The following is a 27,615-nucleotide window of genomic DNA, read 5'->3' on the forward strand; positions in this document are numbered from 1 at the left end:
CAACCCCTCTATCCCCACCATGTACAAACGTAAATCCATTAAATATTAAAAAAGCAAAACAAAACCACAACAAACAAAAACTAAACATAAATTTTTAAAAGGTAGAATCTATGAATAAGTTTGACTCAACTCTCCTAATATATATTTGTGTATATTTATTCAAGATATAAATAATAAATAAATAAATTTAAAAAATGATTAAAGTGGTAAAATTTATGTTTCATGTATTTCATGACAATTTTAGAAAGGAAAAAACCGGCACTAAAACAAAACATATACTGTTTAAAATAATTTCAATATTTAGGTAAAAGTCTAAAAAAATGTTTAGAAGCTAGATGCTGAAACCTACAAAATGTCCATAAAAGAAATCAAAGACCAAAAAAAATGGAGACATACTGTGTTCATTAATTGGAGGACAGAGTAAAGATGCCAATTCTCCCCAAACTGATCTATAGACTTAATGTAATATCAGTCCAAATCCAAGCAGAATTTTTTGGAGATTTAGACAAGCTGATTCTAAAATTTATATGGATGGTGGAGGAATTAGAAGCTAAAACACTTTTGAAGAAGAATAAAGTTAGAGGAATCACAGTATCCAGTTTTAAGACTTTAAGCTACAGTAATAAGAAGAGAGCAGAATTGTTGAAGAGCTACACTTAGGTCAAAGAAACAGAATAGAACCCAGGAATAGACCCACACAAATATGGCTATTTCCTTTTTGACAAAGGGGCAGAAGCAATTCGGTGGAGAAAGTGGAGCTCTTTCAGCAAATGATACTGGAAAAGTAGGTCATCTTTATAAAAAAAAAAAAGTACCTCAATTTAAATCTCACACTTAAACAAAAATTAAAAATGGACTTAAATGTAAACCCTACAACTATAAAACTTCTGGAAGAAATCAAGTAAAAATGTCATGACCTAGGATTAGGTAAAGAGTTTTTAGACATGATATTCCATAAGCATGATCTGTAAAATTTAAGAGGTGACAAATTGCAGTTCGTCAAAAAAATAAAAAGTTTCATGCTTGAAATACAATGTTAAGAAAATGAAAAGACAAGTGGCAGACGGATAAAATATTTACAAGCCATATATCAGACAAAGGTCTTGTATCCAGAATATATAAAGAACACTCAAAGTTCAACAAAAAGAAAAAAAAACCCTCAATAAATGGACAAAGAAAAAAATGGGCAAAGGAGTTGAACAATTATTTCGCTAAAGAGGTTATAAGGATAGTCATTAGGGAAGGGCAAACTAAACCATGATGAGATACCATCATGAATGGCAAAAATAAAAAACAGTGAACATACCAAATGCTGGCAAAGATGAGGAGAAACTGGATCTCTCATAGATTGCTGATGGGAGTACAAAATGGTAGAGTCATTCTGGAAAGACAGCTTGGCAGTTATTTTTATAAAGTTAAACATACACTTACCATATGACCCAGCAATCTCCCTCCTGATTATTTTCCCCGAGAAATGAAAACATGTTCACACAAAACCTGTGTGTGAATGTTTACAGCAGCTCTATTCACACCATCAAAGCTTGGAAATAACCCACATGCCTTTTAAAGGGTAAAAGGATAAACAAACTGGGGAACGTCCATGCAATGGAATGCTTAGCAGTAAGAAGGAACAAACTCTTCAACGTGCAATAACTAATCACTCGGCTGAATCTCAAAACATTGAGATTTGCTGGGTGAAAGAAGCAAGTCTCAAAAAGCTACATGCTTCGTGATTCCATTTTATGATATTCTTGAAGAGACAAAACTATTGTACTGAAGAACAGATGAATGGTTTCCAGGGACTAGGGGTGGGGGAAGGAGTAAGTATAAAGGGAGAGCATGTGTTTTTTGGGTGTGTTTGCATAATTATGTGTGTATTATATATGTATATGTGTGTGTGTTAAAATTCATAGAACTACACACAAACACATGCACACATGCTAATTTTACTTTATGATAATTTTTTTAAAGTGTTGCCTACTCTACCAGTGAGGCCCAACTAAAATACTACCAGTATCCTTTCCCTTTCCCTGAACTGAAGTGTTAAGCACATTGTTATAAAAGTTCTCTGAAGTTTGGAGATGTTTCTGGAAATTAGGGAATGGTGCCGGCTCCTTACCTAGATATTTTTGATGGTGAGTGGCTGATCAGTACCTAGGCCAGGAGAGTGACAGGGGTCCGCAGTGTGGAGCACGCTTAGGAAAGGGAAAGTGAGGACGTGGCCATCCCAGTTCTCCAGAGCTTTGGGGATCAAGGCGAAAACCCAGCTGGTTTCTGTGACCCAAGTGAGGTTAACTGAGGGATGGGAGCCCAGAGCTTGCCCTTGTGATCACTCTGCAAAGCAGAGTTGCGGGGCCTGAAAGGATATAGCGCGTACTGAGGGCAGAAGCCACAGGAAAGTTTGACTACCCTCCAATGGTCTTTTGGTTTAGCTGTATTGGAGCTGAATGCTGACCATGAACACTCTGTATGCCACCTACAGTGAAATCTCCATTTTAGCAGAGACCATTAAAAACAGAATAATCAAGGTCTAAGTCCTGAGCGCGTCCTCCACCCAGGTGGTATCCAGCTGTGGCCGAGTCTGCATCATTGTGCCGGGAGCTAGACCAGGGAATGGTACCAGAGCAGGGGCCAAGAAAGGAGTGGCCATGGCCAGGCTGCTAGATTCTGTAGACCGCCATCAGCCTCATAAGAAGATGGTCCCCTGAGCTCCAGCACTATTGCTGCTTCTGTAGACAGTGCAGCTCAAAGGAAAAACAGGACCAGGTAAGCAGGGCATGCCAAGCTCTGCAACTGTCTATTTCCAACACAAGAGCAGCAGCTGCTCCAGAACAGAAAACTAGCCTGAGCAGGATGCGGAGAGACTGAAGCTTTTAGAAAAGTCTAGGGTTTAAACCAGTATCAGATGGGACTGAGGTATTTTATTATTTTATTCAATGAGATGAAACGGACCCCTCCCCACCTGCCCCAGTACCTAGGGAGATTATGAGAGCAAGCTGATGATCAGGTATTCAAAACCATTAAAAATGTTCTGTGTTTGTGTCGTGCTGAGTTGAGACCTTCAATCACTCCCATGACAGAAAGCAGAAAGTTTCGGGAAGAGATTCTGGAGAAAACAAAAAGCAAGAGATGGGAAAGAAATGACAAGTGCCAGGCTTTCCTTTCTGTTGGATCATCTTCCTCTTTTCCAGCCTGCCCAAGTCCCCTGCAGCTCTCTGTGACTGGCCTCCCGTCCAGGGTACCCGCCCAGCCGACTTCTGTCTCCTATAACCATGGAAACTTCTGACCTTGCTCTGTGCCCAGCGCCGCATCCCAAGCCACTGCCTTGAGAACCGATGGAAGAGCAAGTCTACGTGGGCTGCTGTCGCACCTGTGCTTGATGTGAGTGTTTTTGACCAGAGGAGTAAATGTAGCTGACTTTTAGATGACAGCCTCTATATTGTAGATGATGCTTGGAGGGCCCTGACTCCCTGCAACGTCAGGTTTTGTGGAGGTGGGGTTTGTCTTCCTCCTTATTTGTGAATAATGGCAGCTGAAGGAAGTGCGTGCATTTTGAAGTTTGGGGATTTAAGGAATATGTGTTTCAGGTGACGAGAGGAAAAGTTTTAAAAAACACTGTAAAATTTGAGTTTCCAAGAAGTGTAGGAATATCTATATAGAGATTTTGCTGTCACTACCTCTTATTTATCAATATATGGAAAACTGCATCTTCATGTGTAGGATTACTAATTCCTTGCGTCTGTCATCATGGAGACCTGGATCGTCATATGCAGCTCAACATCAGCCTATTAATACAACCAGCAGAGCTTATCAGTGTCACATACGTGTCCATACTGAAGCCCCACTGACCATCGTCTCATCTCACTGCTATTTTTCACTGCTAAGATGGAATTCTGCTTTATGATATCCTCAACTATAAAGTCAACTAAAGGAGGAAAGAGGGACATGACATGTAATACACAGAAGCAACAGGCCTGCAAGGGCCTAAGGCTGAGGAATGGCAGGTGGCTCAGAGGTGCCCACCCTGGTGTCTAGATGTCTCTTTGGCAAGGTGACAACTGCCCCTAGCTGAAGGGTCCTGGCTTCTACCTTCTCTGACTGGCCCTTTCTTTGGCCCCTTTCAATCATCCACAAAGCATAGTAGGGCACATTCATCAGCCTGGGTTTCCTCCATAGCCTTGGCAGGCTTCCCAGACATCAGCCAGGTGCATGCCTCCCACCAGTGGCATCTGCTCATGCCCCATTTGTCCTCACCGCTTCCCAGTTTCCCATCACAGCAGAGAACTTCCTAAAAGAAATAAGTGAAATCATAGTTGGCAGTCTTTATAAATAAACACACATGACCACACCACACTTACAAAACAAACAGGCCAAAGAGATGATAGAGTAATCTAATTGGTCAAGAGCCTTACAGCTAGATAATATTTTAGAAAATAAAAAAAAAGAACATGGCCAATAATTTAATCATTGGCAGCAAGACGAAATTAACAAAATGTCTCAACCAACAAGTATGTTAGATCATAAATACTGGGCTTCAATCAGGAGGAGAAAGGTATTACTATTGTGTTTGTCTGCTGGTGAATTTGTTAAATATGAATTAAAAACATCACTTTGCAGACTTTACACACATGGCTAACCCAGCTTAGAATGTTCTCCTTCTTCTTATCCCTTATTTTAAACACCTCTTCCTTCAAAGTCATGTCCCATCTCCTCCCCAAACTTGCCGATAACTGATAACTCCTTCCCCCATCCTGGATAAGATTCGCCACATCCAGTGATATTTGCTGACCTACACGCCTAACTTGCCCTCTAAGTGCCTTCACAAGGGAACTGCAAACTCTCTGGGGACAGTCACCATTCCTATCACTTCTCTGGTTTCCTTCATTGCGCTTTGTACGTCCAAGGCACAAATAAACTCAATCAATTGTTAAATATTCAAGCTTGTGGCTACACGATGTATCTCTCTCAGTAGACAACTGGAAAGAAAATGAAAGTGCTGATTCCTCTAGACATAGAGGGGCCCCCAAATGGCAGAAGTGGAGGGGACAGTTAATGTATTGAATCTTCCAGTGCTGCCTTGAGCTGCGCTGCGGTGGTCCTCGCACTGTGCTGGTAGTTGGGGGAGGAGGATGAGTAAACTGTGGCCTGTTTCCTCAGATGCAGCAAGAGACCACTGTTTCCCCAGTTTCACCCCTTATGCGCCATCTGCCCAATTTTTATTGCATAGGGATAATATCTGTTCAATTCCTAATGTTTTTGTTTTTTTTGTTGTTGTTTGTTTTTTTTGTTTGTTTGTTTTTGCGGTACACGGGCCTCTCACTGCTGTGGCCTCTCCCGTTACGGAGCACAGGCTCTGGACGCACAGGCTCAGCGGCCATGGCTCATGGGCCCAGCCGCTGCGCAGCATGTGGGATCTTCCCGGACCGGGGCACGAACCCATGTCCCCTACATCGGTAGGCGGAATCTCAACCACTGCGCCATCAGGGAAGCCCCCCCTAATGTTTTTTAACGTAGTTTTTTTTTTAAGATTTATTTACTATTTATTTATTTATTTTTGGCTGTGTCGGGTCTTAGTTGCAGCATGTGGAATCTTTCGTTGCAGCACACAGGCTTCTCTCTAGTTGTGGCGTAGGGTTTTTCTCTCTCTAGTTGAGGCGTGCGAGCTCAGTAGTTGTGGCGCGCAGGCTTAGTTGCTCCGCAGCATGTGGGATCTTAGTTCCCGACCAGGAATAGAACCCGCGTCCCCTGCATTGGAAGGCGGATTCTTTATCACTGGACCACCAGGGAAGTCCCTAACTTAAATAGTTTTAAAAGGAATCTTTAGAATTTTTATCAATAAATGGCAAACCAGTATCATTTTCTGTAAGTAGAAGGTATATACAAATATTCTTTAAAATACAAAACTTTTAAAAATAAAAATAGTAAAATTGTGTTACTACCTAAGGTCCACACTTTTGGGAAACATTATATTACATCAAAATCCATATTGACCAGTAAGATAGATTAGCCTATATTTCACATAGATATTACTGTATACATATGTTAGGACCCACCTTTGAAAAATCAACCTTTTCAAGGAGTCATATTTATTTGATTTGATCTGTTTTTCCCCAAATGCAAGAGAAAAGAAAATTTGCTACCACTCAAAATTAGTCAAGAAAAAAGTCTATTAGACCTACAAAAGTAAACATGCTAATAGGTATTCAGCAAAAAACAAAACTAAGACATCAAGTAGAAAACATGTGTGAGACAGTTGGACTTGAAGGATTCCAAATTAGCTTTAAAAGGCAGAGAAAAACAGCACTAATTCCTGGCTGGCACTTTATTTAAACTTTGTTAAAATCAGAGCTGACAGTTCTATTATTTAACTTTGTTAAAATAAACTTTGTTAAAATCAGAGCAGACAGTATCTGAGAGATACTCCTATTTCTCTATAGATAAAACATTGTAGTTTCTGATACAGGAAAAATCAAGTGTTTATTAATCTGAATATTTTTAAATTGGGCATTCTAGTTAGCTGACTTTAATTATAGCTTACCAAGGGTTAACCAGAAAATATTTTAATTTTAAAAATATTAAAATTCATTATTAAATGAATTTTAATATGCCTTCATATTTTCAAAAGTCATTATCAAAAATAACTTTTGAAAATATGAAGGCATAATTTCTGTCAAAGTTAGCACAGAACAGCAAATGTAAGTAACATTTCTTTGATGATTTGTGATGTTGTGGTGGCCCAGGCTAAATCATTTTCAATGATTTCTGTTTCCTGAGTACCTGTTCTGAGTGGCCCTTTGCTTTCCCCATGTGATCCCATTCTGCTCTTCCCACATTAGAGTGAGACAGATACTATGACCCGCTTTGTGCAGATGAATGAATTGAACCATCGAAAAATGAAATAACTCGTCTGGAGACAAAACAGTGAGCATAACGAGGACTCTCAGACACACCCATCTGATTTCCAAGTTCACAATACCAAGTGTAGCAGAACAGGTGTGCCCAGAATCCTGGCCTAAGGTGCCCCATCAACGTGAGATTCATTCGTCTTAAAATGTTTGAGTTGGGTTTTATTTTTCTTTTAACCCGTTATCATCTGGCAATTTCCCATAAGCCTTAGATACAATACAAAAAGTAATTCAAGTTAATTGAGAACTCCAGGTAGCGGAACTCTAGTTAATTAAGTTTTAATAGCATGTCATTCCTAATAATTAAAGATGCTTTTGTGTGCACCCAGATAAAGTAATATTGGACATGGTCATGCTTATATTGCTTCTTTTGAAGTTAAGGTGGAAACGCTTTAATAACACTGGAGGAATCTAAACGTGGCCCAGCAGACCCTTCTCCTGAATGTTGTGAAGTCGTCCTGAGCCAAGACATGTCCAGGTTAACCCTGTAGAACCGCTCACAGTGTCAGGACGAAAAGTCCTCCTCCCACCGTTATAATATTTCCTCACTATTTCTACATTTCCCCTAAGCATGTGATTCCAAGAATGGAGAAAAATAACCTGCTGGAATCAATGCCTTTGTGACTGTGGCTAGAATCATTCTATCATTAAAACACTGAACATCTACTATTATTGCCACCTGATTGAACACCAGGTGGAACTGCATTAAAATCATTATAGAGTTTTCTCACTTAAGGCTTATTAGAAAATTAGATTATGCAACCCCTCCCACTTCTGAGGAAATTTTACTTTAAGGATATTTTACTTCTCACAAACCCTAGTAACCTCTGACTGTGTATGAACCATTCCGTCTGCCTCTTTCCTGAATTAGAAAAGCAATTGTTCCTTCAGAAGCACGTTACTATCTGAAGGACAAACGGACAACGAGGCTGTTGGAGCTTTCTTGCAGCGTCAGCTCACGAAGCCCACGAGGTGGCACGGGGCCTGCCCCAGCCTTTGCCCCTGGCTTGTCCAGCTTCCTTCCTACCAGTCGGCCGAGACTGGGGTACAGCTTCCTGCACCCACAAGCAGGGCTATCTCCAACTAGCTGTGAGGGCATGGTTGTCACCGCTTGTGCCTTGATTTCTTTTGTCTGTGAGTAGAAACAAGAATAGACCCTACTTCTTCTTATGAAGACCGAATGAAATAATGCACATAACATGATGACATATAAAATGGGCTCAATATATGTTAGCTCTTATTATTAACCTGGAGAATTCCTCCTGGCAGGAAGCTTTTCCTACCCACTCAAACCAGGTAGGGTGCTCCCACTACACATTGCTACAGCATCTTGACCTTCCTTGTAACATTTGTTATACTTTTAATCACCTATTCAATACCTATCTTCTCAGCTAGATGCTAGATTATACACACCACAAGGGCAGGTCTGTCTTTTTTTTTTTTTAATTCCCTGGTGTCTAGCACAGAGCCTGAAACTGAATATTTGTTAAATGAGTGAAAGTTGATTGCTGAAGCTGTAAAACTAATGGGTTCTTTGGGCAGACATTCAACTATCAGTTTTTAAAATTGGTCAATCTGTAGGAACTAGGAATTGAGAGAAATTGGTATTGTGCCACACCTCAGTTTGAGACATAATTCAGAAGAAAAATAATAATAACAGTAGTGGTACCTAAGTTTTCTGTCCCCTCTTTGCTTTATAGTGTATTCATACCTATTACCCCATCTCAGAGGCTCAAAGAATACGAAAGTTGGAAGAAACTCCAGAGCCATCTCATTCAAAGCTCCATGTGAGAGATAGGGAAACAGAAAGCCGTCATTTACCCAGAGTCACAGCATCCTCCAAAATGCCTCCTACAGAAAGAGCACAAGGAAAGCCCTTGGACTCTGACCGTGTGTTCTATGAGCTCAAAATCTTGAATCATAACTTGTGAGGGGATAAGAAATTGCACAAAAATGGGCGGATGGAACTAGAAGATGGAAATACAATCGGATGGTGCAGATAAGGAGTGATGCTCAAGGCCCAGGGTGGGAGCTTTGTCTGATGCTGAAGTGGACCACAGCCCCCAGGGCCATGCAGGCAAGAGCTGCTCCAGAGGAACCTGCAGCAGCTGCGGCTGGGTGACTGATCTCCCTCATATGAGCCAATAGGTGACGGTTGGGCTTATCAGCTCAGTGCGCTGTGCATCATCTAGCTGGCTTGGAGCAGCATGCCCGGCATTCTGTCTCTTCTGTCCACTGCAGATACCTCCCTTTAGCTTCCCAACGTGGAACACCCGGGGGTCCGAAGGAAAATCCCTCCATCATTTGGCACATGGGAAATGCTTTCTGATAATGATGTGGAAGAGAATGGTCTTCCACATGCCTGAAAGTTCAGTCCAGTTCATCTGCCCACACACTGGGAATACAGGACTGACTGCCCAGTCCCCTGATTTTGACTCCTCTGCAGCCTGCATATGGGGGATACCTACCTAGCAGAGGCCCCAGAACACCTGAGCAGAGTGGGTGGCCCAGGGGGATGCTTAGTAATAGCAGAGTTGAAATGGCGGGGAGCTAAGGTCAGGGACTTTTAAAAATAAAGTCAGACTCAGAGAGTCTTTAATTCTCACTTTAACCTTCCTTCTTGACAGCAAGCGGAAGGCGGGCGAAGTGCCTCAGTGCAGCGACACACAGACCGTTGGGAGCTGGTGTGCTGTGACTGTGAGGACTGTGCTGGCACTCTCTCCTGGGCACCGTTGCTTCCTCCCAGGGGATGGTCTGGGTGGGTGAGCATTCCAGGAAGTCTTTCCCACTGTCCCTATCGCTGTCCTGGGTTCCCTCCCCCAAACCCTTGTTATGCTTCATGACTGTATAGAAATGTCTAAGTTTCCATCATATCCAACCCACAGCTCTGAGGGGGACACTTCACACACCCTGAATTAATATCAAGCTAACGTTGGGCAAGTTGTTCTAAACGGTCTAAACTCAGCAAAAGAATAGCCGCCCGGCATCCATAATCATTTACTTTCAGCAGCTTGAATGCAAATGTCATTAAATCTTTACAGTGGTTGCAGTGAATGCCATTCATTTTCATCTGTAGTTTCAAAGATTTACACAGGGGAGTTTTTCAATTTGATATGAACGATAAATCTTATACATCCTGTGGGACCTACTGGCCTATAAAAACTGATTGAGGCAGTTTCCACAAGGGCTTAGCCTGCTTGAAATAACTTGAGAACAAAGCTTCATTCTTCCTACGGGGAAGGAAAAGGGAATAGGAGAATAGGAAGAGGGGGCCAGCCAAGAGCCAGTCAACCAGACTCAGTGGAAGTGCTTGGGCAGAAGCTGTACTTATGCAAAATTCAACAAACTGTGCACAAGTTAAGTGCAAGTCTGTGCAAATGTGGATCCCACCTTCAAGCAAAGGAGGTAAGATTTATAGTAAATACTTGAATCTGAGTTGCAACTAACAGGGCCATCTATCATGATAATACCTATAACTTAGACCTTTATCTCCTTTGTGCAGGAACCATGCTAAGTGCTGATATCCACTATAAAAAGCATGCTCACAGCAACGGAGGGCACAAAGAAAGTGAGGCTCGGAAAAGCTAAGTCATTTGCCCAAGGTCTCTTAGCTAATGGGTCTTCAACACCAGACCCAACTCCAAACAAGTGTTGCTGTATAAAATACAGGACACTGCTTAAGACTGAATTTCAGATAAACAACAAATAATTGTACTAAAAAGTATGTCCCAAATATTGTTATTTTTATTTGCTAAATTTGGCAACCCTTCTCCAAATCTCATCCTTTGAAGCTATTAGTATGGAATTCTGGTTAGGAGTGAAATGGTCTATTGCCTATATGTGATATTGTGATTTATAGTAAGAAATATGTCTTTGGTCTTGTCCTGTTTCTGGCCCAGGGCTCCTAAAACCCTTGGAATTTCCTAAGGTAAGATCCGAGGAGGTGTCTTTTGTTATGTTATTGAGGTGACTTAGGGGAGGCTCCCAAAGAAGGTGGCTGGTGCCAGAGGAACCTATTCTCCCTCCATCAGAGTTGGAACTTTCAGTCCCTCCCCGCCACCCCATCTAGGGAGGGAGAGGGGCTGGCGATTGAGTTCAATCAATGATTAATCAATTATACCCATGTAATTAAGCCACCATAAACCCCCAAAAGGACTGGGTTCAGACAGCTTCCATGTTGGTGAACACCTGGAGATTCGGGGGAGTGGTGCCCAGAGAGATCATGGAAGCCCCGTGCCCTTTCCCCAGACTGTCCGCTCTGCATTTCTTCCACCTGGATGTTCCTGAGTTATCTCCTTTATAATAAACTGACGATCTAGTAAGTAGAATGCTTCTCTAAGTTCTGTGACCCACTTGAGCAAGTTAATTGAACCTGAGGAGGGGCCCTCTGGAACCTCCCATCTGTAGCCGGTGGGTCAGAAGCACCAGTGACAGTCTAGACCTTTGATTGATGTCTGAAGCGGAGGAAGGGGCAGTCTTATAGGACCGAGCCCTTAACCTCTGGGATCTGACGCCATCTCCATGTCGGTAGTGTCAGAATTGAATTGAACTGTAGGACACCCAGCTGGTGTCTGAGAATTGCTTGGTGGTGCGGGAAAAACCTCTGCAGGGTGGAATTTGGAGTGGAAGTAGGCCATAGTAAAATAGGTGCTCCAGCCCTATTTTGGATGAATCGTGGTAGCTGCAAGAGGCATAAGACTTAGACAAAATTGTCATGTAGATGATATTTGTTTTGAATATTTGTTCTGTTAAACACAAGGCAACAGGCCCCAAATGGAATTACTTCTGCTGAGCTTCACATCACCAAACCCAGGCTTAACTTTACTACAGTTTCAGCCTCTCCCAGGAATAGAGTCTTAAACCCATCCATCAGGATCACCTGGTCAGCACTAGTGAGGTCATCTGCCTGATAGACCCCTGCAGCCCCTACGGGAAAGTGACCTGACACAAGCACCCCACTGTTGGCTGGTATAACTTCCTTGTTCCCACTCCCTTGGGCCTATAAAAGTCTTTCATTTTGTACAGCACCTTGGAGCCCCTTTCTATCTGCTTAGATGGGATGCTGCCTGATTCATGAATCATTGAAGAAAACCACTAAGATCTTTAAAATTTACTAAGTTGAATTTTGTTTTTTAACAGCTCTGAGTGTGGTAAGCCTCACAATGTTTAAACCATTCCCCTCAACACCATCAGCAAAATCATTTGAGCATCTGTCCCCCAAATACACATATTTATTTATGATTGATACGTTAATACTCTCATATTAATATATCTTGTACATTTTAAAGCACAAAATAAAAATGTTAAAGATGAGATATAAAAATATAAGAAGAAGTACCACCTCTTTCTTTCTATACCCAATAGACTGCCCTGAGCACCCCCTTTGGACACTGCTGGACACTCTGGCCCCATCCTTGTCCTGGGCAAGACTCATAATAACTAAGATTTAGTGAACACCTATGTGTGGTTTTCTCACTTGGTCCTTGTACCAGTTCATGAGCCCCTATTTGCCTTTGGTGAATACTGGGGTGAGGGGCTACTTCAGAGTCTCAGTGACTCACCGAGTCCCACCCTAACCAGCAGAGCTGAGACCTGCAGAGCTGTGCTCTCTCAGCCGGGCTGCCTGTGAGGGAGTTGATGTGGGAGGGGAGGCAGCTGTACCAGATGCTGGAAGCTGGGGTGATGCTCCCCCCATTTTACCGAAGAAACTGTGGGTAACATTTGCCTGTTGTAACACAGTTAATATGCTTGTTTTGGAATCTGAGACTTGATCCCAGAATCTGTGCTTTTTCCTGCTTTGCTATATATTCTAAGATACCTCTGAACCTGAACCCAAGTATGAATAAAGGTTGGTATTCCCTCCTCAAAAAATAAATAAATAAATAAATAAAAAGGACACTGGAACTAACCAAGCAAACTTAAACCCAGAGAACCACTAGAGTTTTATCCAATACATTTTTGTAAAATCCAAGTTTTCTTTAACTCTTTTTTTAACTCTAGGTACACCTGGCTGAAGTGTTTTACTTTTAGAATGTGGTCTAACAATGAAAACCTCTTCAAAACATTCTTGAGTGGCAGGATACTTTATTAACACGCACTTGTGCCCAGGGAGGTTTCTGTGTCAGGAGCACAGGTCTCCTCAGGACCCTTCCCTTCGGTTAGACACACTGAAGAGCGGTAACAAATGTCTGGGGAGAGGAGGAGAGGATGCTTGTTCCTGGAAAGGGGCAGAAAGAGAATCCTGTGACTCCTGGGGGGTGCGGGTGAGGGTGAGGGCTGGGGAGTTTGTTTGTTTGTTTGTTTGGGGTTTTTTTGCAGTACGCGGGCCTCTCACTGTTGTGGCCTCTCCCATTGCGGAGCACAGGCTCCGGACGCGCAGGCTCAGCGGCCACGGCTCACGGGCCCAGCCGCTCCGCAGCATGTGGGATCTTCCCGGACCGGGGCACGAACCTGCGTCCCCTGCATCAGCAGGCGGACTCTCAACCACTGCGGCACCAGGGAAGCTCAGGGCTGGGGAGTTTTAAGCAGGGGAAAAGGGGCGGGAATTAAGGGGAGGCCGTCGTGGTTATGAAGTGGTGCAATGAAGCTGTTGGCCAGGGTTTTTCAGGCTTTGCTATCTTACCTCCCACTTGCTAACCTTGTCTTCAGGACCCTGAGGCACATGGCTTTACTCTTCCAACTACAGAGAGCTCTTTTGCTTTCCTACATTTCTAAGCTTAAACAATTTTCTGTTTCTCAAGGTCCCATCAGTTCTGGATAGTGGGTGATGAAATCATAGTGAATTCAGATATTAAGCATATATATAACAGAATTTATGATTAAACAAAGAAAATATAGCCCCATCTTTATGGGTGGAGATGGGGGAGGGTATTCAGGCATTCAGAGAGAAGACCCCACCCCCTACTTCTGTGCTGTCATTCTTCCAGAAGTGCAGAGTCCAGCCCCCAGCCTGGGGCACAGAAGCAGCACAGGGCCTGGGGTGGGACGCAGTCTGGGGAAAGTTCCAGCAGACAGAGAGCTAATCCAAGCAGGGGTCCCCCAGCATCTGCAAACTCCATGCCAGGCATCGTTCCAAGTACTTTAAATGTTAGTACACACTTAATCCTTATTTTCTATCAGGCAGGTCCTCACTTAACCTCTGTTTTACAGATGACGAAACTGAGGCACAGAGAGATTAAGTAACTCACCAAGGCCACTCTGGAGGAAGGGGCAGGCAGAGCCAGCCTCTCACCAGAGTCGGGGCCCTGGGGCAGCTCTTCAAGGCTGCGCTCATGCTGACCACGTGCTGAAGGACAGATGTGAGGGCAAGACTTCATTAACTTCTCCTGTCATGACCTTTCTGGATCCTTGGCCCAAAGTTAGCAGACAGGGAGCCCTGAGCATAGCTGAGTTCCAATAGGATGGGGGTTTGCAGCTAGCTTTTAACGTGATTTTAACAAAAGAATGAAATGGCTCTCTCTCTGAGCATGTTGATGGATTCTGAGGCCTGCTACAGTCAGGAATAACTTATTTTGTCTTTTTCCTGCCCTTAAGAGAAGGCAAAGACTGCTCCACCAGCAGCATAGACAGGCCCAGTGAGGTTATAAAGGGAGGGAAATGAGTGCTTCAAGTTCTTGGCCTGGTCTTCGTGATTAAGAGGCCTAAGAGGTCTTAATAATCATAACGATTCCTCTGGGTGGGAAAGAGGCAGGAAAGCCAATCTACACGTTACTGTTGTGAACCGACAGGTTGTTACCGTCACAGATTTCTAAACGTCATTTTTGTTCAGGAGTCACAGGGGCCTGCTCCCAGCCTGGATCACCTGCTTTGATTTGCTGTCCAAACAGCAGGATCCTTCGTGTATACAGCAAGATACACTCCCTGCACATTTGCTCATTCACAGAATCGTCCCAGAGTCAAACTGCCTCCCCTGCTTCCTACAAGAAATAGCTTCTGATTCACCGACTGGTCCGGCATGCAGGGCCCTTTCCTGCATCTCTGCGTCTCTTAGCAACGCCTCCCAAAGCGGCCCTGTTCAGTTGCCATCATCACCTGCCACCTGGGAAAGGAAACCGGCCAGTTCCGGTGCGGAGCCACCACTCTCTAATGCACAGACATGGGACTCTGTGTCCAGATTTTCTGGTCTTGGTTGCAAATTCTCCAGTGTTGCATTAAATTATGCTTATTTTTAAATCCTGGAATGTGTGCTTCTCTCATGATATTTTATTCTTTTCAGTAAATGTAGTTGACTAATTTAAATTTATTTTTTATACTTTCGAATAAAAGATATAAACTAACAAGCCAGAAACCTTAAATATTTTCAGTTTGAAAAGCATTCACTCTCTAAATATGTGACCACATAGTTGTTACGTTCCTTCATAATGAATCATGAAATTCACACATGAACTCAGGAGAAACCACGAACTCAAACCCTCTCTACATTCTATCAATCCAAGCTTTCCTCCCTTCATTCAGATGGCCCATCTCCATTAAGAATCTTCTCCTGACTAAATCACCCCACTGCAGGCCTACACTGATTATTACATAAAGTAGTAGACCTTTATCTTTATTCTGCTGTTTCTTGTATATATATGTCTAAAAATGCCTCTTTGCATATATGTTTGCCTACCACAAACGTTAAGCTTATAGAAAGCAGAAAAAGAATTTTCTGCCTCTGTTTTGTGCTTTATAAAGGACCTACAGAAACATTTAATAATGCTTGAAGTAACTTACAGGTAGTCAACAGTGTAATTCCTGCCATTACTTCTAACTGGATTTATGTGATGTTTTTTTCTCAAAGGGCTTCAGAAGCTGCAAACAACAAGACGACACAATAAACAAAGGCAGCCGGTCCTCAGTGGCTCACAAAACAGCATAAAGGTGGTAGGAGAGCAGTTTGCAGAGAACTATAAGGAAAAGCTCATTTAGTAAAACAGATCGAGGATGAGAAGGGAAAGAATTTTGCCATAAGCTTTCTAATATGGCACGAAAAGTAGACTGATTTATTTAAATAGAAAAAAGTTATTTTACAGGTTGTTTAAAGCATGGAGTAAAGCTGGTTCATTAGGAGAATAGTTACCGCTATTGGGGGTCATTATTCATAAAGATTATTCACAAAGCAGATCCAGAAAACTAGGTCACCAAGCTCAGCCAGAAATACCACTGTTAATTCTTTGGCTACGGGGCCACCCAGGAACTCCTTTAATATTAGTCTAAGCCACAATACATTTTCATAGAAACACCACTAGGCTAAATTTATGACCCCAAAGATAGTTCAAAATTTTATTCTACTTTGGATGGACTCCAAGAGTGCCAACCACCACTTGCTTGCCAAGTTCCTGGCATGGATGGCCTCACAGTTCACTGCCTACAGATGTGAACCGGAGGGATGAAAGCACCTGAGGGAAGAACAGAAGGAATTGGTAAAAGAGGTCATTTAGTGTGGTTTTGCCATAATCTAAAGTTGAGAAATATTTATGGAGCACCTATTATGTGCAATGCATTTTGTAATGCTCAAAAGGCGGGGGGGAGTTTTTCTATTTAAATCATAAATTCTATGCGCTGCAATAAGTTTAACTTTTTGAGGTTACAAATATGGAAAAGATCTACTCTATTGTCTATCGTTAGAACACAGCTTCATTTGGGGAAATCTCAAATCCTTGAGTAACTGGAGTTTTCTCCCCCTTCACCTGTCTGTGTCCGCAGGACCTCATCAAACCTCTACATTTCAGAACTAAAGACTCTGAAGAAAATTAGAGCCCCCAGTGTTCAGAGGGAGTTAAGCTGTGTGCCTCAAGGTTTCTTTGACAAGATTAGGAAATGAGAGGCAGATTCAAACATGTAATCTGCAGAGTAACTGTAGGGGGGTCACTTCATAAACACACCCACCCTTCCCTTAATTTCTGTGTTTCTTCCTGCTTAAAACTCTCCAAAGGCTCCCCAATAATAAATTTAAAAATTTATTATTTTACTTAGAATAAATTTCAAAATCCTTACTGAAAACTAAGAGGCCCTGTGTGATCTGGCCCTGCCTATAGCTCTGAGTAAGCTTCACAGTAACTTATGCTCCCCAGTGACCCTGCAGGTACAGGGGACTCTTCTGCTAACCCTGCCTAGAACCTTCCCTCCCTGATCTTCTCGTGGCTGCCTCCTGTCTGTCACTCAAGGCTTAACTCTGAGGTCACCTTCTGTCATCACACAAACTAAACCATTCATTCGAGCACCCTCCCCTCATCACCCCTTGTTTTACTTTCTTCCAAGCTCTTGTGGCCATGTGAAGTCCTATGCCCGTGTGTTGTTTGTTTGTTCATCATTCCCTGTAGGAGCAAGGACTTTGTCAACTCACTGCTGTACCACCCGTGCCTGGAACATTGCTCGTCACATAGCTGGTGGTCAAGAAATACTTATTGAATGAATGAATCTGGAAGTTATTTCTTCAGCAACTTTATTCATCCCTAGCATGGCCATAGTCACAGAAAGCAACAGTATCATCTCTGAACACACAAAATCAGAAGAGGGACTTCCCTGGTGGCAAAGTGGTTAAGAATCCACCTGCCAGTGCAGGGGACACGGGTTCAAGACCTGGTCCGGGAAGATTCCACATGCCGCAGAGCAAATAAGCCCATGCGCCACAACTACTGAGCCTGAGCTCTAGAGCCCACGAGCCACAGCTACTGAGCCCGCATGCCACAACTACTGAAGCCCACGCGCCTAGAGCTTGTGCTCCGCAACAAGAGAAGCCACCGCAATGAGAAGCCCGCGCACTGCAACAGAGTAGCCCCCGCTCACTGCAACTAGAGAAAGCCCCCGAGCAGCAACGAAGATCCAATGCAGTCAAAAATAAATTAATTAATTAATTTTTTAAATATCAGAGGAAAAAAAATCCTTTCTAAAACTTGTGAGATCTTCTGCTAGCTGAGCCACTCTATCCTTCCGCTGGATGAGCCCATTCAAAACTTCCACTGGTTGAGCCCACTCAAACCTTCCGCTGGATAAGCCCACTCAATCCTTCTGCTATATGAGCCACTCAGAACTTCCGCTGGATGAGCCCACTCAATCCTTCCGCTGGAGGAGCCCACTCAGTCCTTCTGCTAGATGAGCCACTCAACTTTTACTTTATGCAATTAACAAACTTGCCTTACAATTTAAACAAATCTGCTGTCTAGTTTCCTGGCCTGTGGTATATTAAAAAAAGTATATTAGAGGTAGACACACTAATAGCAGCAAGAAGGGATAGGCCAGCATGGAGAAAACTAAAAAGTTACTAAAAGGCAAAAAGAACTGAGAAAACAGAGTATTGGGGGCATTAAGCGTAGAAGCAAACAGTCTCACAGATCTGAAGTTGCCAGCAAGCAATACTGCAGTTACAGTAATTGCTTAAGTTATCAAGAAAATTAAGTTATGTTGTATACATGTATATGTATCTAAGGAAACAGGGAAATAGTAAATGTTAAGTCCTCCTTCGAAAAGTTTTTATCCAAAATGCTATTTTTACTGTTATTTTAAAGGGCAAGCAAAATTCGGTTTTCTAAGAGAATTGATTTCTGTGGAACATGTTAGAGGACCTCTTCCTCCCTCCCTCCCTCCTTCCATTGTTTCCTTCCTCCCTCCCTCCCTCCCTCTCTCCATCCCTTCTCACAGAACTGTGTAGCTAACCATGTCTCTTTTACCTTGAGCAGCTAGAAAGCACACAGCCAAATGTGACTTTCAAACATACTGGCTCTGTTGGCCTTTATGTTCTTTTGGGTTCTTTTCCTGATCTTGACCTTTCTTCATCTTGACACTTATTTATGTTTTCCTAGAACTGATTCTTTATTACTGTTTACCTTCACCATTATTTTTATTATTTTTTATTATTTGTGCTATAGTTATTTTTATTATTATTTTTATTATTTTTATTATTTGTGCTATAGTTGTAGGGCACTTTAAATCCTTTATGGAAAAAGATTGAGATCTCTCTGCTTGTGGCATGAGATGGATGGAGTGACATTTTAACTGTTACTTCATCATACAATCAGATTGATAACTCAGTCAAGAGTAACCAAGCTTCTTGCAGACAAAATGGAATTTTCAAATGACAGAACATTGTAAGTGCTTGAATAGGGTCCTGGAGCTTTTTAGCTTACGATCTGCTGGACTTGGTAATTCAAAGGTTAATACAAAATCACACATCCTGAAAATTGAAAGTTAAATTCCAAAAAGTTAAAATTGACTAAATATAATCACAGGATATGTGCACAACACAAAGGGCAGCCAAAAAAGAGCCACAGCTGCTGATTCCTTTAGAACGAAGGAGAGCGAACTTCCTCACAAAGCAGGCTGCAGCGGCCCAGCAGTGGTGACACGGTGGAGCCAGGGTTCTTTCCTTTGCCCATCTCGTGTTTTCACTGATACGGTTCAGTTCAAGGAACATGGCTTCCCCTCACTGTCCTGACTTCTCGGATTCTGTGAGTAGCCCAGGGAGTGGCTGTAATGTTGAACAGATCACACATAGAACCCAAAGGGCTACAGAACCCTGCTTTCACTGAAGGACTTATATTTATGTAAATCATGTAGCATTTTACAGTCTCTAAAAGTCTGCAAGGAAAAAAGTCTTTGAAAGAGAAAACTTACCATATTATGCCCAGTAGCAGATTCTGGAAACAAATCTATTTATAAATCATATCAGGCAATAATTTGATTCTAATACATTGCTTGTTCAGGGATGCTTTTTAAAAAAATCTCCTTAAGAGCTATAAAAACTGGCTTCCCTAAAATCAGAGAGGGCTCAGATAGGACATTTATAGAAAGCAGTGACTTTATAAATTTTAAGTGAAACTCCCTGAAAGTGTCTTTGTCATCTATTGGGTTGGCCGTCCACACCTGCCCCCTTCTCTCCATGTCCCATCAACTTCTAGGACCTGTCCCTCACACAGGTTTACATGGTTATAACCACCTTTGGGCTCTCAGTAGATCTGATAGCACCATATGAGCTGTCCCCACCACAGTAGGTTGGGTGGGCACCAACCCCAACCTGCACTGGACCAAGAAGCCTCTTTGCAGGGGGATTGGGAAGCAGGTCTGAGGAATCCCAGTCTTTAAGGAGAGGAGATATAAATCTGGGAATTGTGGGTGACCATATTCCTCCCCCTGGAATAGGGGAAGCAGATGTGCAAAAAGAGAAAGAATAGTTCAGAGCAGAGTGCTGGTAAGGGCAGAGAGCAACAGGCGGGTTGGAAAGAGAGACCTGGGGCTTCCCTGGTGGCGCAGTGGTTAAGAATCTGCCTGCCGATGCAGGGGACGCGGGTTCGAGCCCTGGTCCGGGGAGATCCCACATGCCGCGGAGCAGCTAAGCCCATGCACCACAACTACTGAGCCTGAGCGCCTATAGAGCCCGTGCTTCACAACAAGAGAAGCCACCGCAATGAGAAGCCCGCACACTGCAACGAAGAGTAGCCCCCGCTCGCCGCAACTAGAGAAAGGCCACGTGCAGCATCGAAGACCCAACGCAGCCAAAAATTTTAAAAAAGAAACAAAAAAGAGAACTGGATGCCCTGGAGCCCTCATGCCAGGTGATCCTGACGCAGCTGCACCCCCACCCTTGGTTCTACACACCCAACACTTACAGGCAAGGGTTCTCCTCATAATGAATCCCCCTCATTGGGGTTAAGTAGCCTTGAGGGTTTCTATCACACACAACCAAGAATCCTAACTAATCTACAAGTGATAGAACACTTTTGTTCAAGGGCACAAAACTTGAAAGTTAAACTGAGGCAATTGTTGGAACTGATTCCAACTGGCTGAGTGCGGACAAGCCTCTTCTTCATTCTGGGCCTTAATTCTGGAATCGATTTCCAATATTCCCTTTGCTAAGTAATTAAATCACGGGACTAAAAACACAAAACAATCCCTTTCAGCGAATGTATTTCCTTTTAATATGGGAGAATAACAAAACACAACTCCTTTTTGTATAGTTATAAAAAACTCAATTCAGTATTTTGTCCAAATCTCTCAGGGCAAACCTAATACTTAACTCGTGCGACCAATATTTTGTAGAGAAATTTAACACTTGAGATTAGAAAATTGGGTATATATTGGTGTAAATTGTTTAAAAATGTATTTTGGTTCCTTTTTAACCTCTGGATCCTGGAGAGGTATCTAATTTTACCAATAAAGGAGTTTCCCAACAGTAGTGACTTCTAAATATGATGGATTTTTAGAGATTTGTCATCAAAAGCTGTAGCTTTGGTAGAGTTTTCACAAACACAGGTGCAAATGGATTGGCAAGAATTTAGAATCTTGAGCTAGTGGGAAGCAAATCACAGTCTGATCTTTTCACATTTCAGATGAGAAGTTGAGACCCAGCGTGAGGAGGTCGCCCTTACTTAGCTAACTTGAACCAAAGAGGGGGCCAGACCTGGGTCCCAGCTCCCACCCTGAATCGTTTCTACAAGTCTCAGAGGCAATGTGTGAAGTGGTCTGTGTGCTCTCCGCCCTCTTGTCCCATCAAGATGTGGAGGTGAGATGGGGCCATGAGGGCGGCTCCTGCACAATGACGACAGGACGTCTGTGTGAACGTCGAAGGAAGGGGTAAGGAGAGAAAAAGAGTGAGAGAACATTGTCATGGGAACGCCGAGGCAAACCACAAGATGAAAAAGAGTTGAAACCCATTCTGCTACCTCAGGTTTTATTTACTGAAATAATAAATCAAGACATCTGTGTCAAAACCAATGCAGTGTAAAACAGACTAAAGATAAGCTTTTGAATCTGATCAGCACTGTCTTCTAAATACCAGAATCCTTTAAAAGTGATACCACTGCACATTTATCTACATCACTGTTCAAATTACTATATGGCATTTATGCAAGCTCTCTCTTCTAGCTTCTTTTAAAACTTCTAAATTGCTCACCAAGAATGACTAATATAATGACAGAATTATCTAGAATTTTATCTTTCTATGAGCAGAACAGTTTCTAAACTCACAACAGGCCAGAAAAGTCAAATTGGCTTAAGAAATTAAGCATTTACTCCAGATGAGATCAACGACCTCCTCCTGGGGATTAGGTGTACCTGGGGGTCAGTACTGAACTTCAGAGGAGAACTTCATTCAACTCGAATCTGGTCAGAGAAAGAAATATCAGGCTTTAGGGAATAGACAGCGAACGATTGTGGCCCTAAAATTTTGTGGTGGGGATTTGTGTTACTGCCCAAAGATGGCACTGACTCCTATCACTGGATGTTAACCCCCTTCCAAGTTTCATTCATTCAACTGATTGTTCAGTGCTGGTCCTATAGAGAACATCCCAGCTCCCGCTGAAATCCCATATCCCCTGAGAGATGCAAGCCCGCTAAGGGTAGCTTCCCTGCCCTGGAGCCGTTTGACAAAATAATTAATATTTAGAGACAAGCGGAGGTAGGTGAAATTAAATTATTTTCATACTTTTATTTCCTTAAACAGTTTCATTACCTTTCTGGATTCGAAGATTCATACTTATCCCAGAAGGTCAGAGCTGGAAAGACCTCAGAGGTCAGACGGGGTAACCTTGCTTTGCTCAGTGAGTCGTCAGGGCGCTTAGCTAGTTGGCTGGCAGAACCAGAGCTTCATTTCATCTCCTGAATCCCAGTGACAGTGACCTTTTCTCTAAATAAAATCTCTCTATCAAAAATTGATACACTTTACAGACATATTTCAGACCCTGTTTTTATTTTAAGGCAAAACAATCCAAGACACAGAGGGTTAAAGCTATTCTCTCTGATCTGCTGTGTACAAGCGGACCCCCCTTCCCCTCAGCACCTCAGGGAATAACTGCTTCCTACCCCCGTCCCTGTGCCCCCGCCCCCAGCGTCCAGGGAGGCCCTTTCTGCCCTGCTTATTCTCACTCTGCCTTCTAAACCCTGAACACTCCTAGCAGCTGGTGATGAAAACTCAAAAAGCTAATTGTTTTTGAGATGAGAGAGGAAGAGAAGAGGAAGACCAAAATAAAGAGGTAAAATCCTTGGGAAATTTAAAGCTACAGGTGGGGTTTGTAGAAATGGCATTTGGGGGGAATTTTTAATATTACTTACTGCTAATTTTCTTTCCTTTTTTCTTTTTTTTTTAAGTTGCTTTCTTGGGAAGGGAAGCTGTGAAATGGCTCTTTTTTTTTTTTTTTTCTGGCTGCTTCGGGTCTTAGCTGTGGCATGCGGGATCTTTGTTGAAGCATGCGGGATCTTTTATTGCAGCGCCCGGGCTTCTCTAGTTGTGGCGTGCGGGTTTTCTCTTCTCTAGCTGTGGCATGCACGTGGGCTCCAGGGCGCATGGGCTCTTTAGCTTGCAGCATGTGGACTCTCTCGTTGAGGCATGCAAGCTCAGTAGTTGTGGCGCGCGGGATTAGTTGCCCCGCGGCATGTGGGATCCTACCTCCCTGAGCAGGGATCGAACCCACGTCCCCTGCACTGGAAGGCGGATTCTTTACCACTAGACCACCAGGGAAGTCTTTCTAATGTCATTTACACACCCAAAGTCATTGTAATTTCAAAACATAAAATATGTAAGATAGGAAGACAGTTTAAAAAATGGAAAATTCCCAAAATGATTGTAGAGAAAGCTATTTTCCCCTCTCATTTGACTTGTGTCTGTTTTCTGTGTCTTTGTATCTTTAGCCCCAAACTCAAGTCACATATCAGCAAGGCTAGGTCACTAGACCTGATAGTCCTGAAGCCCCTTCTCCCATGTCCCAGGAGTGCTTACAGGACCCCAGTCCCGCGGCTGGTGGGCTGCCTTCCGAGGAAGCCTCGCCCTCTCAGAAGGCAGTGAGAGCAGAGCTCCAGCCTCTGCATGGACCACAGGAGCTCTGTCCAAGCTGCTGCATCCTGGCCTCAGGACGTAGCAAGTCACTGACCGTCCTCAAGCATCTGTGTCCTCATCCACAAAGTGGGCACAATGATAATGTATAACTTCACAGAGTTGTGAGGTTCTGATAAGAAGGAATCATGCTTTGGAAGCTCTCTGTAGGGCACAGAGAGCTGTAGTTTTCACTAAAGCCTAGTCATGGTTTGGATGAAGAACTAAGTGATTGCTGTACCCGCTCCTTGTGATACTTGGATACATCAGCAATGCTCACTCTGGACCCCATTTGTTTCAACAATAAAGGAGTAAATTTAGCCATTTGGAGAAGAAAGTCTACACTTAGGATCCAGACTTTTTTGCTTGAGAAGTTGATACAAGGACCTCCATCCTATGATACGCATGTAGGAATAGATTTCGCTTCCACGTAAGCAATATTTCACTTTAATAAATGTAGTAAATAATCACATTTGTATGAGTGTATTGAGTGAAAGGCCTCTTCACTGGTAGCTCACAGAAGACATTTTTAACCAGTCTGCTGTCACTATGCGGTGACTCACACAGCTAAGTTCCAACTCATGCGAGGACAGGGCGGTGCTTGCGCACCAATCTATCAGACCCAGGGAAACCGTCATGTGCCCAGGGCTGGGCGGATGGAAACCTCTCTTTGTTGATTTCTTCCTTTCTCTAACACCCAAGGCCAGGCAGGGGTCACCTGGCTAATAACAGCCATGAGGCACCTGAGGGACTTGTAGTTCTGAAGGTGCTGATTTTCCAACTCCCTCTTTGCTGTGACAGAGACCATCACACAGTCTGACCAGCATGGTCAAGGTTAAGTTTAGCCCTGCATTCTCCCCTGACCCCAGAGTCCTCAGACTGACCCCTCTAACTCCATGCTTCCCGGTCCTACCTGCTGTCCCACTGACTTTGCTTCTCTTCTCTCCCCTAAGATAGGGCTACTGAGGGACCCTCACTGGCCCCGTGGCGACTGCCAGGCAGGTGGCATCCTCAGGGCTTTCTGATGGGAAAACTGAGAGCTCTGGTGGTTTGCTCAAGGTTAGGAGTTGAACCTGGGGTTTCCAGGATTTTAGCCAGGAATCTTGCCATCCTTGCTTTAGATGGGGCAGATGTCTGGGGATCCATTAGCAAAAGTGGCTAAATGGGGCAGACAGGCAGAAATCTACCCACTTGGAACAAGTCCCACAGTGCCTCTCCCTAGAGGACTGGCAACAGCTCTGAGGTTTTCTTATACCTGGAAGGCGGAGGAGAAAGGAGGGGAGATGGAGTTTTCAAGTCATCAGAGCAGCATTAAAGTACACAAACAACTACCGTGTGACCCCACATTCAGAGACTGGGCTCTGACGCACGGATATGTCATTCCTCTTAAATCCCTGTAGGAAACGCAAGATACAAGGACTAGGATGGAATGTAAACCATTTCTTAAGGAAGCATGCTAGCATTTCTCTTCTCCAAGAGTTTCCCTCCAAAGAGAACTTGAGCTCATCTTTTCTCCCTGATTCTCTACTGTGGCTGTAAGGGCTGCCTGTTACGGGGAAAGGGGCAGGAAGGAGGGTGTAGAGGCACGCAGGAGGGAGGCACAGGCTCCAGATGATGCAGCATCACGTCCACACCTCTGGGAGGCCCCTCTCCCGATGCTGTGAATTTCATCCATTTCTCTGGTGACTTCCCCAAGCGTCCCTCCATGTGGACCTTCCACACAGTCCAGCAAGAGGCCCCTCCTCCATCTCATCCCACCAACCCCTCCCTCACCCTCATTGCCTGTATATGGACAAAGTATAGCAAGATGTCCGTGCTATCGGGAAAGAGAAAACAAAAGCATAATTTTTAATTTTGTCCACCCATCTTGGGATCAGTACATCTGAGCTGGGTGGAGAGGGGAGGCTGGGCTCAAGCACCAGCCCAGAGAGGAGGCTGAGTGGAGATGCAGAGAATAAAATGCGAAGAGCAAAGAGTAGGCTTGGCCATGACTGGAGCTGGGAGAGACGCTGGAAACCACCCAGTGCTACCCTTTCCCTTCTGGTGGGAAGGGAAGCAGGGCCTGGAAGCTGACGCCAGGAAGAAAAACATCGACCTGCCGGCAGGGGTGGAAGGTGGTCCACTGGGTACAGATGGGGCTGAGTTCCAAGACTGCACTCCAGTTCTGGAAACCTCGACAAAACCCACCGAAGGCTCCCCAAGTCCCCCTCGCCCATTCCGGAGAACAGGTTTTGCTTCTGCCCTTTCCTTTTTGGGAGCAAGAGGAGGATTTTTGCCTAATCACTTCCCAATTCCTTCATCTGGAGTTGGGGATAGGAGCCTTTGTCTTTCGGGTGGCTATGCAGCTTAACACCCAGCATAAGGGCTGGCACAGCACAGGGCTCAACAAGTGTCCGTGCACCGCCACCAACCTCCCTCTCCGCTTTCCCATAAAGGACGCTAGTCTTTGGCAGAAATCTTGGGAAGGAACGATACATTCTCTCCTTCCGCAGGATAAGCCGCTCGTGCAGGGAAGGTGGCGGAGCACAGAAGAAGGAGCCAGGCCCACAGCGGACAGGAGACCCCAGTGTGAGGAACTGGGGGCCCTGCGGGCACATCGGCCCCCTCTCTCCACTCTTGCTTCTCTGGGAAGAGCTCGGGTCTCAGGGATTCAGCCACGCGCACTTTCTTACCTTGAGAGGCAGGGCGGCAGGCGGGGCCGGGCAGCTCCTGCTGGTCTGGAGGAGCGCACGATGCCTGCCGAGCCTGGCGCTCCTGGGCCGCGTGGACGTGCCCGAGCCCTCAGCGCTCCGCGGGCGCTCCGGGCAGGGTGCCGGCGCCTCGCCACTTCCCCCGTACCGGGGGCTTTCAGCCGCGGCGGCGGCAGCCAGGGGCTGGGGAAGGGAGCCTCCCACGGCGTCCTGAGCCTTCGGGTCCGTGCCCCACACGTGCCGCGGGGCAGGACCGCCCGGCCAGGGCTTCCAGCCCGCGGAGGGACTGCGGCCACCGTCGCCCATGCCGCGAGCCGGGCTAGGGGGTCTGCATGGCCGGGGCTGCCGCCGTCCACGGGTCCCGGAGGCAGGGGATCTGCGAGCGCGCCCCCTCCTCGCATCCACGTCCCGGGTTTTCTTCTCTCCCTCTTTCCCCTCGTCGGGAGCAGAGCAACTGGGAGCAGCTGGTGCCTCTGTCCCACGGCCCTGCCTCTGCGGGGGAGGGGCAGCCGGGCCCCGCGGGAGCCCGAGGGCCCGGCCTGCCGAGAAGCCGGTCCCGGGACCCGAGAGAGAGCGTCCCTCTTCCGGGCCCCCTGCGGCCGCAGTCCGGGCGGGAGCCAGGGCGGGGCGGGCGCGCGCCGGGGTGGGCCGCAGCTGCACGGAGAGGAAGGAAGTTTTCATCTGCTGCTGCTCAGCCATGTCCTCCAGGGGCTCGGCTGGTCCAGCCGGGTCGACTTTCAGACCTCGGTGCCCAGGGATGCGAAGGCCGGCAGTTGCGGGCAGGCGTGACCTGGCCCCATGGCTCCACGACGGCCTGAGGAAGCAAATGATACACCTTCAGCCCAGGGGGAGTCTTCCCCCTGGAGTGGGGAAGGAGTGGGGATGGAGGTGACCCAGCCGCGGGTCAGGACTGTGCATGAACAGACAGGCTGGGGGAGCGAGGCTGGGAGGGGACAGTTGGGACTCGGCTGCCCTCTCCCTGGTGTGTCTGATGGCTTTCCTTCTGTTATCCGGCCCCCTCCCCATGTTTGAATTGAAGACACTAAAGTTACTAGTTTCCATGCTTATCCTAAACTCCATATTAGCGACACCTGTTGTTTGGTGTCTGCCACTGAGACGGATGCATGTAAAGATGAGCCCCAGGACACTTCAAAGCTCACTTTCAATCTACCTTTCTCGCATCAGTGACACACAGTTGTAGACAACTTTAATGTTTTAATGAATTTCCACTTGAAATCAT

General features: G+C 44.9%; 1 protein-coding gene across 1 annotated transcript in view; it reads right to left on the reverse strand.

The window, feature by feature from the left end:
• The window catches only part of PSD3 (pleckstrin and Sec7 domain containing 3), a 571,701-nt gene extending 544,746 nt beyond the window's left edge, over nt 1-26,955 (reverse strand). Inside the window, exon 1 of the mRNA XM_012539248.3 lies at nt 26,358-26,955. Coding sequence (XP_012394702.3) covers nt 26,358-26,681 — 324 coding nt within the window. The 5' untranslated portion in view covers nt 26,682-26,955. The remainder of the gene's footprint in view (nt 1-26,357) is intronic.
• Nucleotides 26,956-27,615: the final 660 nt, after the last annotated feature.

This window comes from Orcinus orca, chromosome 21 (genome assembly GCF_937001465.1).
Source record: "Orcinus orca chromosome 21, mOrcOrc1.1, whole genome shotgun sequence".
Lineage (NCBI taxonomy): Eukaryota > Metazoa > Chordata > Mammalia > Artiodactyla > Delphinidae > Orcinus > Orcinus orca.